Source organism: Colias croceus, chromosome 3, assembly GCF_905220415.1.
Source record: "Colias croceus chromosome 3, ilColCroc2.1".
Lineage (NCBI taxonomy): Eukaryota > Metazoa > Arthropoda > Insecta > Lepidoptera > Pieridae > Colias > Colias croceus.
In genome coordinates, this window is record NC_059539.1 from 8,456,600 (window position 1) to 8,475,097 (window position 18,498).

Sequence of the window (18,498 nt, forward strand, 5' to 3'; positions counted from 1 at the left end):
TTTAATTAAACAGAATAAAATTGAATTATCTTTAAATAATTTAACTGGTGTTATTCATCATAAGGGATTAGTATGGCAGCGTTTAATCAGAAAAACAGTGTGCAAAAAGTATGCAGTTTTGCAAATTGCAATTCATATAGGTACCTAATACAATGACGGATTCAAAAAAATTACAAAAATTTTGTAAAAAATACTGGCGAGTCGCGGATAAAATTTTTATTAAGAAACTATTGGAAAATTATTTAAAAAATCTTAAAATAATGAATAGGTACGTAATTTTACCAACGTAAGTATTATGTAATCGCGAAATCTAACTCAATAAAATTTATTTAATAAGGGTGCAAGTAGGCGACTTTTTGTTTGGTTTTACACGAGTTTCATTAAAGTCTTTAATTTCAATTGTTTAACGAGATCAAGGCAATACGACGATAGTGAATAAGGTAGGTGGTTTCGCAGCGGCGCGAAGCGTGGCCGTTTCGCGTCAAAGACACAATGGGCAATTGCCCGACACTCAGACTACAGCTGAACAAACCGAAAAGCTGTAAAACGCGCCCTAATTAGAGTAAAAAGTTATTGATTTTGAGCGAAAATTAAAATAAATCAGATTTGTGTGATTAGGAAACATATTTACATTCATTAAACTTTAATGTAAAGATCAAACTCTAAGCCGCGGATTGAAATCAATCTGCACATAATATATAAAAATATATAAAAAAAAACATTTATTCATTGGAATTATGACAACTTAAAATTTTTAATATGCATCTGTTTGCGTAAAAACAAATAGACAATAAAAAGAACCAATACTTTCTACCTACCTATAGGTAGGCTACCGTGATTCACAGACATAATTTTTGTGTATTAATGATTACTTTGTAAGAATTTTTATTATATTTTCAAAATATGCGATTATAACTAAAGCTTATTAGTTAAGGGCACGTCTACAGTCTACACATCTGATAACAATAAATGTCAACAAGATAGTTATTTTAATCAACATGTAACTTAATCTTAATTAATTTCTGCAAAGCCTGCTCATTAGTAATTTATCGTACTTATGAATTTAGCCCATAACCTTTATTAATATGTAATTTACTTGTAATCATTCAAATATACGGTTGTGTTCAGAAAATTAACATCTTTATAACTAGATAACGTAATTGTGTGTTCGTTTAGATATAATATTTGCATCGTATAATTTAATGCGGTTTATGCTATAATTGCTAATGAATTTTAGATTTTTTAAGAAAAACTTAATCATATTTCTGCTTATTAAAATAATTAATAATGTGTTGCATTTTTTTTCATTATCATTAAGAATATAAAAATTATTGCAAAGTGCGCTACATTATTATCAGAATATATAATATCGATACCAAATTATAGATTTATATCTAATAATAAGAATATATTGGTAAATATGGTCCAACATCGATACTCGATCGATATTTTTTTAATATGAATTTAATTTTAAAATTGCACATATATGTACTTAATATTTTAAAAACCATTCAATTAAGTCAGGTTTTTTCAATTATTACGTAGTATGTCAAAATTATAGTGCGTAGCATTGATTGTGATTTGATTGTGATTATTAATTTTATGAAAGATTAGTGTGTTACAGTTACAGTTAGGGTTAAGCTTAATATAAGCTTTGCTGATTTTACAATATAGAAAGCTTTCCATATGCAGATTTGCTCACGTGAACTAAATATTATCATACGGCCTACGGGTAGGTAAACTTTCAAATTTCCAACACATTAATTTTGTCTAGATTACTTCAAATCGTAACAAATATTACTTTTTTTAATAGACAATATTAAAAACATCGGTTCATCATCTCAAGCCAAACTCGACAAACCTCCCTTCCTCACACTAAAAAAATAAAAAATCAGTGTGCATGCAGCTTTATATTTATTTAGCTGCATTCTCACATGAAGCTGGCCACAGGCAGTCGGCGACGCTATCGCGGCTGCGTAAATCAAGGCGACAGCTCACCGATCGTGACAAATTCGCTAACGTGACCTCTGATAACGCGCGCCCATGTTAGAAACACGGCTTATCACACACGCTTTATGTCTTTATTTCTTTGCGAATTGCAATATACAAGTCGGAGGCGACTTAGTTTGTTTTTTAAATTCGATTGGTTTGCCTGCACCTGTTCATTATCGTTTTAGTAAAAAAAATTATAAGATACTTGATTATTATATGATACCTTCCAACTTCATTGGTCAAATCATCCATCACACATTATTTATTTAATTAATGCGGTACACATTTACTTTATGTTGTCTATCTATAGATAATTTTGTAGATATTGTTTATATATTGTTTAAACCTACCAAATTATCAACCGATATCAACTATTTACTGTCTCTAGTTTTGAATAATACCGGTACCTATCACTCATGTACCGGTATAATTCAGTTCTATTGGACGTATCATTATTTTACGTCTGTGATACCATGCATCCATTCATTCCCAAAAAGTTATTAATTTAACCGTGAAAAATAGCACATAAAAAGAGATGTACGTCACAATGGGGGATAATTTGCCACACGCGGGCTTATCCGACTCGGCCTCGTCGATTAGCATAAATCTCGCCAACTAACCGTCACAAATGAACGACGGACTCGTACTCGCTACTCGCTAAATAAACAGGACGCGACGTGGCGATTTCGCGCGACATTCGCGTCGCCCGCTGACGAAGCGCGACGAATCGTGGCCGTCGCCCGCCCGAATAAATCAGCATTATCTAACAAGATAGCCGCGGACCCACCCCGCCATATCGCGCCGAGCCCTGTGCCGTTCGAAAAAATTAATGACACGGAAAAACGATTCGCTTATGAGGGATCTTTCGATGTAATTGAATTGCCCCACTGAGATCTGCCGAATTGTCGCGAGAATGTTCTAAATCAAGTGCTAGCTCTTCGTATGTTTAATTCCCTACCATGGCAGCTGATTACTACATTAATATGTTACAATAGTAAATTTGTTTAAGATTCTGGAAGTAACTTCTTCACAACTCTTTCAAATAGACATGATAGAACAATAGGCTAACCAAAACAAAAGATGTAAAATTTAATAACACCATTAATTTTTTAAAAGAAAGAATTCTATATAACTAACCTGTCCTAGCTAAGCCAATAAAGAATGCCAATCGGTCGACATTAACGCGCAAAGTTAAAATTTTCCGCTGCGGAGATTAAATCTGCATATCAAAACGAATAAAGCAAAAATGCGGTATGCTAAATCCGACCACATTAGCTGCATTCATCCCCAAGAGATTATCATAACAGGCGTAATAGAATAATGTAAATATGTCCGTCCGTCGGCTGCTAGTTGCCAAGCTAAGCGGTAGAGCTAATGCGGTAAGCTGCGTTTTAAAACCTGTCTCATTGTAAACGAACGCTTAAGTTTGTTTAACGCGGACTCATTTTTCATTTGCTCTGCAAATATTGTTACACGTCGGGTGCACATGGAGCTAAAGGGTGGAGATAGATTTTTTGTTATGACAATTGAAAATTTTTTTTTATCGTTGTTTACAGATTAATGGTATGCTTAATTGTGATTAGCTCTTCAGAACCATTATTTGTTATAATCTAAAATAAAATATGCTCTTGTAGTATTTGCACGAATATTTTGAATGTGGACAAACTTAATTCCCATAGCACATATTTAATTTTAGTGTAATCAAAGAAATACATAGTGAAGATGTCTCCGCGGCGAACTCTGCCAACACATAATCACAATCTTGGCACACGACGACCGCCTTGATTTACTTCTCACCACCATTCTTTATATAAACATTCACATTTCGTATGATAAATGGTTCGCCATATTTTACACTTGATATCTCCCGAGACAATATTGTGATCTAATTGTTTCCACGGAATCGCTTTGATGTTAAATGTTTACAAGTGGATTGTAGAAAATTGAGTCGTAAACATTTTTTAAAACGACGAACGAACTAGTATAACTCATCGAGATCTGTAGAATAGCTAAGCAATGGACACATTGTCAAATGTTATGACTTTGCTGTCAAATTATTCAGTTTTGTTTCGAATTTTGTAACTATAGTCGAGCCAATTTAATAGGCAACATTTGACGTCTATCAATTTTATCTTTGAAGAGAGGTAACCTGCTTAAAAACATCGATTAAAAGTGAATTAATCGATAAGGATTTGAAACATTTGTCAATCGAATTTATTAATTTATGATGATTTTTATTCACAAGTAATCAATGCATTCGATTCTAGATGTCAGATTTCGATTTTTAGAGTAACGTCTCTGGTATTTAAAAAGAAAAAAGGTTTATTGACACAAAATTGTAGCGACGTCAGTTGTTCAATTCAGAAATTGTTTATTATGTTTAGAATGATTTATCAGTAAAATGAGATCTTAAAATTACTTGTATCGGTCATTATTATTATAAATATGTAGTCGTAATTGAAAAAAGTTAAGCAAATGTGCAGTTCTAACAAAACGAAATATCATGTTATTCTATGTCGTCGTTACTAGGTTACGTTGTTGAATTTTGTTGAACTGTCAAATGTTGCCTATTAAAATGGCTCTACTATAATCTTCAGCATATAATTTGGTAGAAATGTTTTTCGAAAGTCTCGTAATGTAGAGAACATGGTATTGTAATCATAATAATTCATGATGAATTTGTAAACAAAATAAAAACAGCGGTCAGCGGACAATGCACATAGATAATATTCGACCAGGTTGCGCTGGGTGCACCGCGCTTACACGTACACGAGTCTCGTTGCCCATTTATCGCTCTCGTACGATAATTGTTGATATACGATCGCGATCCAACACTGTAATTGTCAACGCTTAATCTTCTAATTGGCTCGCATTTGCCAATGCCATTGTGCCCGCTCGATTCGCGATAGTTCGCGAGTTGAAAAAAGTAAAATCGCGTACCAATTTCGGTTACATTCGTAAAGCGCGATCCCGCGACGCTGAGCGCCCATAAAAGTTGCGAGGAAGAAAAGCAATTCGCAACGCCAATTTCGAGAACAGTAAAAAGTGCGATTCACAAGTGCAACTTGAAACGGCGTTTAAGAGCGAACCGAGGGCGCGGGCGGCGCCCACCGGGGGCGAGGAAACAATTTGGAATTTTATCGGCGGCGAGGAGGCCCGGGTGACCGTGTTACTGCTGATTTATGTGCACATTAGCCGCGACTTCGCGGGGGAAACGCGCGAAGTGCATACAGAGCCTTCCACCTGAAAGCTCACTTAGATTAGTCGAGCGCTATTAGTAGGGCACGTTCGTTTAGTTTTCAACCTCCTTCCTCGTTATATACTTTGTCCGAGAAATTGTGGAAGAAATACTAATTAAATACCTTATAAACAAGATTTTAAAGAACGATTACGCAACCCATAGATTCAAAAGCTAATCTACTTAAATTACTTAAATGAATGGAGTTTTGCAAAACGCAAACATTATTTAACTTGTTCCAAGTTTAAATTGAAAATGCTACGAACTCTTTACGTAGTCCGAGTCAAATTTTGAACTTTGCTGCTGAATCGGAAATTTCTTTATAAATATCTTATTAAGCTTAAATTCAGTTGGTGTCACGCTGCCGACACTAATTTTATTCTTGAGAGACGGACGGAGCGGGAAGTGCGCCCGGGGTGAGTGCGGGCGTCAGTGTAAATGTATGCAAACAGGAAATGCGATATTTGACAGGGCTGAAAACGACAAAAGAATTAAGGAGGCACGTCGCCCCCGCGCCGCGACGTTGACGCGCCGACACCGCCCCTCAAAGGCGCTGTCTCATTGCAAATTCACTTTACTTTGTGTCTTATTAAGAGATTAGCTGTCACTCTAGTCGCATCTTACTCTTTGTCTTTCATTTAAATAAAACATTTCGCTCTTCATTGTTACATGTAACAATCCTATTCCTGAAACTGTGAGTGATTTGGAAACTTAGGTGTCCTTTACTTAGTCAAGATATTTATATACATTATTTTACGTATTTTAATATCTTAGGTACAATTAAGGCTAACACAATTTGACTAGGTATATTCAAACTGAATTGAGTTTTAGATTTTTACTATAGGTAAACTACATTGACTGGAATAAAAGAAAATAATCAATGAAACCTTATTAATTAAAAAATCTCTATTAAAAAAGCATAAATTAAGTACCTATATTACGTTAATAAGTGGTTATACCAAACAAATATGAGCGTTAAATGGACAAATGATTAGTAAAATACATGTTGTTCCATTTTTAATTAGTGGTTTATAAAAAGGTAGGTATGTTGAACCCTATCCGTTGTTATCTAGGTTATGTGAAGAGAACACATGCAGCCTATCCGAACATAGTGTGTAATAGATGTGTGATTCATGTAAATGTACCCTTAGCGAGTGTATCGTGGGCTAATCTGCCCCCTCCGCCCCACCACCGCGCAATATGCCGCGAGGGGTGACAGGGCGCTACGGAGAAAACGTGTAAACTAATTATGTACATTTTCGTAGCCACTTATTTACATAACCAGGGCCTGAGCCCCGCTTTCACCGTGAATATTTCATTTGTAATCTTTACTTTAACCGTTTAATTTGACATCTGTTCCTTTTATTTTGTGGAAACTTTTAATTTTCGTCTTTCCTGCCACCCTTTGTGTGCGCTAACGGACGCCTCCTACGAGTAATGATAGGTGATTGTCGAACGAGTGTTTTTTAAGTTCCTCATAGCGTGTAATTTAAAATTTTCTTTCAAAGAACACTTTCGACTGTTGCCCGACAATTTTATAGGTGCTTATTATACTGATGTTTTATTCACCTATGTTTGGTCCTCAATAAAGCGTCAAACTGTAAAGATTTTTATGCTCGTAGCATAGGATGTGAATAATTAAAACGATTAGTACGCAATGAAGGAACGAGCGAGTGTTTACGCGTATTTATACCGCGTCTTAGCGGGAACTAATTTATGGAAGTAAGTACGCGGAAAATGTTTATATACTTACTACGGTCCGCCCTCCGTTGACATCCGCTAACCTCCCGATATATACGGGGAACCTCTATGTACCTAACCGCATTGTACTATCATTACGCCAATTACTTCTATATCAGCATGGCTGAGTAAACACAACGTAACCTGTGTGCATATTTATCCGTAATTGCGGCATTGTTAATTCCGTCTATGTATCGAAGAACTCAATAATCAGATATAATTCAATGTAATGGCTTCCAATTGAGTCACAGTCGTAGATCGTATTCTCTTTGATGTGTGCTTCGAAGAAAGTCCTGTCGTTTGATGTTACACGACAAACGTAGCTGTTAGCAGATTTAGAGGCGATTAAATGATTATTATCGTTCAGACGACCACCATGTTCTACAGCGATGACAAACATTTGTATACTAATTAATAATATGCTGATAATTTGAAATCTCATTTAATAATAATTGGTTATGTTTTTTATTAAGCTTCTTGTTTGGTAACTATAATAAAAATGGTTGTCGGAATGGCCTAAATCTACCTAAATATAATAGATAATCTCAGGTTAATAAATATTATATTGAAAATTAAATTTTCAGTTTGTGATATCACGTCATCTCATGATCTTTGCAATATCCCTAATCCGTATTATCATAATATAATTTTCTTGACAATACCACAGTCTACCAAAATTCAAATAGCATCTAGACATTTGAACTCACAAGGGCGTATTCTAACCGCTGACATGTTCCGTTTTAACAGTCGGTACGTGTAACCTCTGGCCTGAGCTGACGACATTAGCAGACACGAATGTTCAGACGCTCACATAAGGCGACCTAGTACACCCTACACCCTAGTATTTCAATTGCAATGTGATATACCAGTAGGTATGATGTTGGTATGTGTGCGAGGGGAAATGTAAGGGATATTTTTATTTATATATACCATAGTTTATAAATAATGTTAGGAAGACAATGTAGATACTTAATTGACCGAAGTCAATAAAAATCGAATTGGAAAATCATTTAAAAATGCAACAGTAATTATTATATTTTTGAGGCATGTCTATATGTATTTACATCTATGAACTAATTAAAATGTTAAATGCAACATATCTACGATATTGCTAGGCAAAATTGATTTCTTATTCATTTACAAAATTATAAACCTATTCAGCCTTTATGCCGTTAAAAGATTCTTAGCCCCTTTATTAAACAATACAGAACTTTTAGAATTTTTAAGAATTTCAATATGACACACATATTTATTTATTTATTTTATTTATTCATACTTTATTGCTCTGACTTAACTTAACTATAGAAACTTAATCTAATTATAAATTTAAACAAATGGCGGTCTTATCGCTAAATAGCGATTTCTTCCAGACAACCAGACGTACGGAAGGAAGTTAGTTTGAGGAGAGGAATAGGGCAGAGCATAAATATAATACAGTAAGAATATAATTAAGTTTTAGAATATATTTAAGTTTAAAGTAAGAACATATATAAGTTTTGTAACCAAAAATTTTCATAGCATTATGCTTTAAGTCCATTCTTACTTGAGAACGATTTCACACCAGCGCTGGATCGTGGAAGTGAAAACAGTCTAACTATAGACTGCTAGTACCAGTTACGGTTTAATAATATGTCTATTTAGAAACTAATAGGACGACAGTAACACTTGCTAGTCTGTTATTAGCCGTGTTTCATAAAAAGAAAGTGATCAATTCGCTACCTTGCTAGTTTTATCGCTACACAGATTATTTATGCATGAATTTATTCACTACGGTAAATTGTTTTCGTTATAAACTCAAAAATAACTTTAATTAAAAGCAAAAAAGCGTTTATTCCATATTCAATTCCGCATGATACCACATAACTGTGTTTATCTATTCGGTTAGCGATATTTCACAAAACCTCGCGTCACCAAAAATTTAAGCGCTAAATAAGAATATTGCGAAACTTCAAAATGAACAAGGAAGGTGCTTAGCCCGAGGCGACAGTTTAAGCAATATTGTCGCCAAAGTTCCCAATTTCGGTGTCGACTTGAGCAACTCCGCGCCACGTTTGTGCTCGAAAACACAGGTGTGACTACATATCTATAGCTGGCGATTACGTGACTAAATTGCGGGCTTTGCAGGCATTAACGCGAATTCGCGGAAAATTATTTCAACACGTTTCGCTTCCTCGTGTTCTCGTTTTTCTGGAGTTGGACTGAAATAAGCAAGGACCGTTTCTTATAGTTTGTCGCGCAATGTGACTCCATTAGTGCTGGGAGTTGACAATAAAAGCAAAGAGCGACGGAATTTCGCGCAGCGTGGCGCGAATACCAACAGTCTACTCGCTCCAGAAATCCAAACCCGTGTCCTGTAATAAAAATAGTAAGCACTTTATAGCTGTAATATATACTTGAAATTATTATAGCTTTTTATAACGGTATTTTTAGATTGCGAGTTGTTTGATATTTAAGGTTTAAAGACATTTATTCCCATTAAGACATTAAGTCACTTACATGAGAAACTTAAATTTAAAACATAGGTATTTATAAAAAATATCATTCGTTAGTTAATTAAAAATTTAGAGTAAGTTACATACTATAAACATAAGTTTAGGTTAGGTACTCATTCATTGCATTCAAAGTTTGAGCGTGTGGTCTTCCAGGATGTGTTTCGCTAATTGTTTTTTGAATACAATGAATGAGTTTACACTTTTTAATTTGCTTGGCAATCCGTTATAGAAACGTGCTCCCTCGTATGTTGCCGTTCGCCTTCCATAATTCGTTCGGATCTTCGGGAGGGCAAGATAGCTAGCTCGTCTATTAGGATAGTGGCGATTTGATGTTGAGAATATTATATTTGTATTTATGTTTTTATGTAGCGCTTTGTGGATGAACATACACGTATTATAAAAGTATAATTGTTTTAAATTCATTATTTTAGTATCGTCGTAGATTTTATTTGTAGAAGTTAAAAAAGGATATTTAAAAATGGTTTTAATAATTTTATTTTGTAAAATTTGTAGTGGCGCTAATTTATTTTTGTAAGCGCTACCCCATACTTCTATTAAATACATTAGGTGAGGTTTGACTAACGTGTTGTAGATGGTGTGGCGTAATTTATGAGGAATGCAAGAAGTGATATTACGCAGAGATCTAAGAAGTGCTGATAATTTATTTTTTAGGTGGTCGATGTGATAATTCCATTTTAGAGAGCTGTCGATTCGCAAACCTAGGTATTTCTCGTGGGTTTTATGTTCTAATACAACACCGTTAATTTTAAGTGGAGCGTGTGGTGGAATAATTTTGTTCTGAGCTTTAAATTTAATATAACACGTTTTAGATATATTTATTGTTAGTAGATTGTATTGAAACCATTTATTTAATTTATTTAAATCATTTTGTGCTTGCTTTATCATGTCATGTATAGAGGGACCAAAATAAAACAGACAGGTGTCATCCGCATAAAGAAGCGAATTTACATGAAAAAAAGTAACTGCTAGTAATTAAAAATATATGCCATAATGCTAATGAGAGCGCTCATTATTTAACAATTCACATAAAACCAATTAATCGTATGGTGATATAATATAATAACATTAAAAGTAGACAGCTCGTTTCTCTTCAGCGGACTTATTGAGCTTACACATACTATGTAATTACGCTATGTCACAATAAAACCGTACGCTCATAATATTTGTTTAAAATCACTAATTACTTCACCACTAATAAATACTTACACGCAACATCTGCGCCATAATGGGCGCTTGTGTTGTGTAGAAATGTTTTATTTGCTATCCCTACGCGTTAAGATACGGCCTTATAATTTTCTATGCGTGTGAACAGGCCTTTAGGAAATGCGTATTTTATTTTAATACTCAGTTAAACGCAGGTTAATATTACTAGTTTGTTGGAGATATGGCTATTTTAGTATAAAGGTTACCTATAGGTAGAGCTAATAATATAAAATTCATGGACTTAGATTACAAAATTCATGGATATTAGAGACTAAAGAAACATCCACACGAAAAAACGAACTATAATTAACAAGATTTTAAAATAACATCCTTAAACTCGCTTTATTCATAGCATTCCAATTCACACCTCTATTACTAACTGCCACCATCACGGATTTAAGCATTACATAATCAATCGACAACAATTGTATTTGTATCTACATTCTTTTTTTGCGTACAACCGACCGGTTCCGTTTCTATTCAGTAGTAATCTCGTAACTGAGATCTCACAGTCTACGAGATATTAATCAATGGGATTGACAAAATCGTGCAAGTGTCGAAAATTTGACGGGCGCAGACCTCACAGGAAGAACGATATTTCACCCTATGCGCCAACCGCCCAGCTCCGCCCACTCAGCTCATTAAGCAACTAATTCTCATCAATCTTTCACACATACCTTCTAAAAAAAGGTATTCGAATTTGAGACGTCAAACACACCGGAGTTATTATATCATTGCCTTATTTATGTAATAGCAATTGTGGTGTTATTTAATTGTGTGTGTTTTATATGTCTCACACGTCTTTATTTTCATGAGTGATATCCGGTCTGAATTACTTAATGACAGATTTGCTTAATATTTAATATCTGTTCGATAATATCGCTATTACGCGATATCTGACATACGATCTGTAACGTAATTTAATTCCCAATTTTTTATATTATTCTTTATAATTACTATACTTTACAGGACACAAAAACTTCCTGTCACGGTATACTCATCAGCCTATTGGTACAGGAATCCTGTGCGTTGACTTGTTTCCCAATAATCTTATTTTGAGACATGGCAATTTGTCATCGCGTCTCTCGGGCGTCAGCGTCCGCCCTTTTCCATCATAACTGCATCTGCAAACCCAAGTGCTCATTACTCTGTTCAAGACGTCTTGCTTAACCGAATAATTATCTAAAATACATTGATGGGTCACAGAAATATATTTCTAGTGGTTGTGTTCAGCTAATTGCAGACTATGAAGATTATAATGTGTAGCTATAGTAAATATGAATAAAAAATGTAGAGCCAAACTGCATAAAATCCAAAAAAATATTGCCTTATTTCAAAATTAAAACCTCGTACTTCTGTACTTAAGGGGAAATATAAACTAAATAAATAATTACACCTAGAACCGACATATACACATTTAATAGAAAAGCACATAAAAAGCGATGTTAATTAATAATGACGGGTAATTATTATTGACAGCAATTGAACGCTGCCAATAACATAGACAACACACAAACCAACGACCAACCAACAAAATCCAAAATGAAAACACTTTTTACAACACACGAAACTGTCATGGGTGTAAGATTTCCGTCAGTCCGGCAGGCGACGATTCGTAACAACGTCAAGTCACATACAAATGTCAAGTGTGGATCAAGGATTGCTACGCGTCATCAGCTTGCATCAGTCAGAAGTCGATACTCCGCAACACAGGATGCTCACATTATCATTAAATTGATATTTAATACCCTGTATGTTTACTCACAAATACAAATGTAGCCTTATGATTTTTAGAGTAGACAGAGTTATAATTTAGATTTGATGATATGACATAAATCAGTGTTCCGTTTCATTTACATCAAGATAAATAAATTCTGTTCGAAAATATGAAGAAACCAAAACACCAAAGTTAGAATGGAAACACTTAATTTAATTAAGTTAGAAAAATGACTCTACATATTGACGAGATCATTTTAAGCATTGTGTTAGAAATTCTGTGTATAAAATTATATTGTACTTTCTTAACAGTTGCATTTGAACGTTATTTCTATTAAACTGTATGATTTTTAATTAAATTGTTTAAAGGGACGTTACCACAAAATTTTATGTTTATTTAACTATTTGCGTACAATGGCTAAGTCATTATTATTATTGGATTATTTGGATTATCAGCATTTACCTAATTCAATATCCCATATATGCGAATCGTAAAAACCTATTGTCTCATTAAATGCTCTAATAAAATTCTATTTAAATACTCTATGTAGAGTAATTATACTAATTCTATTTTTGATTTGCTCTAGCTGGCAATTATTTTGATATATAGCACATGTATAGTACTTTTCGATCCTAATTATTGTAGACGAAAGCTTAAGTTATAAAAATTATTAGAAAACATTTACAAAAAATGCTTAGCTTTTCGGTTTTAAACTTTACTATTTTAACTTGTAGATAGGTACGTAAGTTTATCTTTTTTAGCGTGTTTGTAAATTTAAATTTATAAATATAAATGCTTATTTGTAATTTATAGAATTAGAATATCTTTTAAAACTTGTTTTATAAAAAAAACACATATGTTAAATTTAATATAGGATCATGCCTGTTATTAATCACCATCAGGCCATTTTTGTTCGCAATGCAGACAGACCTCCAATGTGGGCTTAGGCCATAATCTACAGCTCTGACCAAGTGTGAGTTATACCTAGTTGTTATACGTAAACTAAAAAACGTATTTTAAACCTCCTATAAGCCGTACATTTACTGTCGAGATTTATAACTTTACATTTTAAGCAGGAACGTTTTTCATTAACAGACACAGTATTTCCCGATGAGTCAAGTTTATGTGACATTTCCGATGCGTGATTATGTATAAATGATGCAATGCTGAACAAAGTGTATACACTATACATACCAGATAATAACAGTTAGGCAGCGGTGGGACATAGGGCGGTAGTGACCATAAAATTAACTATAAGTGGTAGCATTATTGGATATGAAATATTCATTGGCCACCAAGCGGATTGTTGTCACTTGAATTATGCAGCAGAAATCACTTACCATTAGCACTAATTTGCTATAATCGGAGGTAGTAACAGTTAATTATACTTACGTATTGCGTGATATAATGAAAGTGTAATGTACACCGATTTTACATAATGTTTTGATTAATGCTAACGTGTAAATTCCATTTTGTGTTTATTATTTTTTAGGTATATTTCGTTACTATAAAACATTAATATTACAAAGGGTTTAAAATAATAACACAATTTACAATAATTATTTACATTCTAACTTACATAATAATTCATAATACACGTCTAGTAACTGCTATTACAATACATTGTAAGTACTTTGTAACATCTTTGCTCGTATCTCATCTAATCTATTCTTTATTCGCCAAGAAATGACGACATTGTCTATGATGAGTTGAAGCAGAGCTTACCAAGTAGTACGCATTGAATTCGGCCCCTGTTCCTGACACACGATAGATATAGCTAAAGGCATTGAAATCTTAAACTATAGCAATTCCCACTTTACTTGTCTTTAAGCTCCGTGTAGCTGCGGCGTTTCGTTGGACCCGCAATCTAGCGCCATATGTCCCCAATCAGCGGATCGAGTTAATTAAATCGCGCTTGCAATATGGCGGCGGGTATAATTGCTATTAATAAACCGCTTTCCTGTATAATTAGACAGGCGTTTGCTGATTGGTCGGCGGGACCCTAATCACGACGTGATAACACTGCACTTATGGCGCTCGGCTTCCTATTTCATAATCGCAGGTGAAGTTTATGTATCCGTTATCTTGCATTTAGCTACACTTGGGGTGTTGATTAAAGTTGGTTGGTTGGTTGGCTATCATGGGATACGGAATAAATTATTGAATAGGTAGGATAGATAACAAATGAATATAATTTTCCTTTGCCAAAACAAATACCATCAAGGTTACATGTCTTTAATAACATACATGTTTGTCCACCCCCAAAATACAACATTGATATAAGAAATATGACAAGGATGCACGGTCTAACGATAACCAATAGCGCGTAGAGCAGATCCATCACAGCCGTCGCGCGGGAACAATGATTGACGAGTTCGCACCTCGCTCCGTGCCGCTAATTAAGACGACATGCGCCTGCGCATCGCTGCAACTCGCATTTAACTTGCAATCAAATTTTTGCACACATGCGCTTAATTAATTGCGTTATTTATTAGTAACGGAAAATTTGAGTCGAATTGTTACTGCAACATTGTAAAAAATATTTTTAGATTATGTAATGCAGCTGAAAAGCGACATTGATGTATTAACTACAAATAATTGTTAAATATAAAATAATTTTTATATAATATTTTCATTTTATGTAATTATTTGAGGAAAGTATGAGGTATATAATATGTACCTACGTCAACCTGTAACAGGTTAAAATCTGAATTTTTACTTCAATTACCACCTAATTACGGCATAAAATCTCTCAATTGAAACGAACCAGTGATTCGTTGTAGAGCGCCTTATTTCTGTCCGCAGCATGCTCATTAAAGCTCATGTACAGCGCTGTCCTTTTGCTCTCGCAGTTTTCCGCTAACTTTCGGGTGGTAGGATGATGGACGACGTCGGTGGTCATATATCATCGAGGTAATATATATCGGTGTGCGCCGAGTGTCGCCATTAACGCATGCGTGCAATTGCCCAGGCGCAGGCCCGCTCTATCGTGAACTATAAGGAGTCTCACAGATCGACGCGACCGCGACTAAACGCGCATAAATCTTTTTAATGGCATTCTTATTTTTGTCCTCCCTCGAGCTTGTGATCTTAACAACGAATATTACAAGCGATGTGCTTTTGTTCGGAGATTTAATCGTTTTACAGCGCGCATCACCTTACCTGCCAACGGATATATCTAGTCAATCAAAATCCTATTATGATTACTCATAGTAACGAGGGGTATGTACCTACAATAACGAGCTGGGTGGTCGAAGGTTGAAGATTTCCGGGTCAGAAGCCGCATACCGTGTTGGTATTGCGTAAGGTGCGATAGCGAAATTGACAATCGCTCGCGGCTTGAGCGACACCAACAAAAAACGAACGGCCACTTCGATGTACGTCTCGGGTTACAGCTAAAGATTTGTTATTTCCGTTCTCGCGCCTCAATGACTACCATTTTATGTCGATTAGGAGATAGTGTTTCACGAGCGCGCTACTGACACCACTTTTTATGAGCGCTCCTTTCTAGTAACAATGAGTTTATTATCTTCGATAGATTTCATTTCTTACATTTTTTGTGGCGACTTTCAGCGGTGACTGGTCTGTTTCTTGTTAGCGAGTTATCCCATCTTCGACGAAGTGTATTGAAATACTTATTGTTGCGATTCCCCCTTGTTAAATAAAAATATAACAGGAAACCGCAGCGACATAGATGAGCGTAATAAGAGCCATTACTCCGACCAACCACAAGCAATTTTACTAACAGTAAACAAAAACATACGCCTTTATAAAAATGTCTACCAATTCATCTTTCTCCAATGGGAGACATTAAAGAATGTCTCCGTTGTAAGAAGGGGAAGGGGAATTGTTAAGACTCGTATAAAAATAAAAGAAATTCAGTCATATTTTTAGGAATATTAAAACAGAAGTAATGTGATCGTGAACCTACCTCTTAGATAAATTATGTTATTCAACGTTTAATGATTATTATCATCCCATTTACAATAACAATGTAAATTATTGCTCTGTAACTTGTTGGTTTTCAGAATATGAATTAGATAATATTTAATTCCATTTTTTATTTTCCTTTCAATATATTTTTATGTGAACAAATTTTATCAGCTGTTAAAACTTTTCCCCAAATTATGGAAAACATTAACAGGATTTCAATAGTAAATTCATATAGAATTAAATCCAGTTAATGCATATAAGATGAAGCAATTACATAGGTTCTACAAGGCATATGTGGATTTTATTAAAGGCCTGAAACGGGTACAATACCGGTACAATGTATTAAAATAAATTGCTCGGTATAATTTGCGAAGTCATCGAGTTAATGCAAAGACGATTGGTGCCGGTCTCAATAACTGCTGTGGAGCCGAGTAGGTAATTATCGAATAATTGCGTTAATGTGTAAATTCTTCTTCTTCTTCTTCCTTTGCCTTATCCCTTTATTTGGGGTCGGCTCTCCTCGTTCTCATGCGCCAGGATGGTCTATCCTGGGTTGTCTGTTTATTCAATTGGGCTCTCTCCATGTCTTTTGATATGGTAGACCACCAGGTGGCGGGGGGACGTCCCAGACCCCGTCTTCTATTTGGCAAGTTTAGTGCCCTCCTTACTACGTGGTTTTCTTCACGCCTCATTACGTGTCCATACCATCTTAGACGCTGTTCAGTGAGTTTCTCTGAGATGGGAGCGACCTTGAAACTTCCTCTGATGTACTCATTGCGCACTTTATCAAGTCTAGTTACGCCGGCCGCCCATCTAAGCATTTTCATTTCATTTACATGAACTCTTTGCTCTTGAGCTTTTTTGATTGCCCAGCACTCAGAGCCATACATTAGAGCTGGTCTAACTGCGGTCTTGTAGACTTTTCCTTTGGTCTTTATTGGCATCTTTGGATCACATAATACTCCCGTCAGACTCCTCCATTTCTGCCAAGCCACATTGATTCGATGTGTAACGTCAGCATCAATATTGGCATCCGATGATATCATGGACCCCAGATATTTAAATTGTGATACCTTGTTAAGCGGTTTTCCTTGAAGACTTATAGTGCTACGATGTCTAGTGTTAGGGTTATAGATGCATTCCATGTACTCTGTTTTATTTCTGCTTATGCGCAATCCATTAGCTTCTAGAGCATGCCTCCACGATTCCAATGTTATTTGCAGATTTTGTGCACAATGATCGAGCAGTACAATATCGTCCGCATACATAAGGCACCAGGGCAAAGGTGGCTGAATATCTTTGGTTAGCAGATCCATTATTAGGTTAAACAGAAGTGGGCTTAGGGCCGATCCCTGATGGACTCCAACGTTTACCTTAAAAGGTTTACTGAACCCAGCTGCACTTTTTATTTTTGTACTTACGCCATTATACATATCCTGAATGACTTTTACAAACATCTCTGGTACTCCTTGCGCTCTCATGGCTTGCCATACTAATTTTCTAGGAACACGATCAAACGCTTTTTCCAGGTCGATGAAGATAAGGTGTAAGTCTTCTCGGTTAGATCGATATTTTTCCATGAGAATTCGAACAGTTTGAATAGGGTCATTTGTTGATTTTGCTGCAGTGAAACCAAATTGATTTTCGGATATATTAATTAATGCTAAAAGACGGTAATTTAAAATTCTTTCCCATATTTTTAAAGTATGTGAGGTGAGTTTAATGGCCCTATAATTATTGCATACTCTGATGTCACCTTTATTTTTGTAGATAGGTACCAGGAAACTTTGTCGCCATGATTCAGGGATAGTATGCGTATACAATATGGTGTTAAAAAGGCGTGCTAGCCATTCATAGCCTAGGGGTCCACTTTTCTTCCAGAGGTCTGCAGGTATCTCGTCTGGGCCAACGGCTTTGTGGTTTTTCATTTTTATAACAACCTGCTTGACTTCCTCTAGCGTTACTTCGTGAACAGGTCCGACAGTTGGGATGATTTCCGGTAAGGGTTCACTAGGGAATTCTTCGTTTAAAAGGTTTTCAAAGTATTGCTTCCATCTATTACTGATGTCTTCGTTAGATGTTAACAACTGTCCCTCTTCGTTTTGGATGTATTTATTTACTTTAATGTCTAACGTCGCCTTGTGTCGTTGTTTTGCTATTTT

The 18,498-nt window shown here is 35.2% G+C and overlaps 2 protein-coding genes across 3 annotated transcripts in view; one reads left to right on the plus strand and one right to left on the minus strand.

Moving 5' to 3' along the window:
* LOC123690747 (T-box transcription factor TBX20-like) overlaps positions 1-18,498 on the plus strand; it is a 34,651-nt gene that overhangs the window by 3,266 nt on the left and 12,887 nt on the right. The window lies entirely within an intron of this gene.
* On the minus strand, positions 16,815-17,626 carry LOC123690763. Its single transcript, XM_045634871.1, has one exon. The coding sequence runs from the start codon at positions 17,602-17,604 to the stop codon at positions 16,837-16,839; it is 768 nt and encodes a 255-aa protein (XP_045490827.1). The 5' UTR covers positions 17,605-17,626; the 3' UTR covers positions 16,815-16,836.

Coding starts and splice junctions, on each gene's coding strand:
- LOC123690763 (XM_045634871.1), bottom strand. CDS start 17,604: ATGTATGCGGACGATATTGTACTGCTCGATCATTGTGCACAAAATCTG.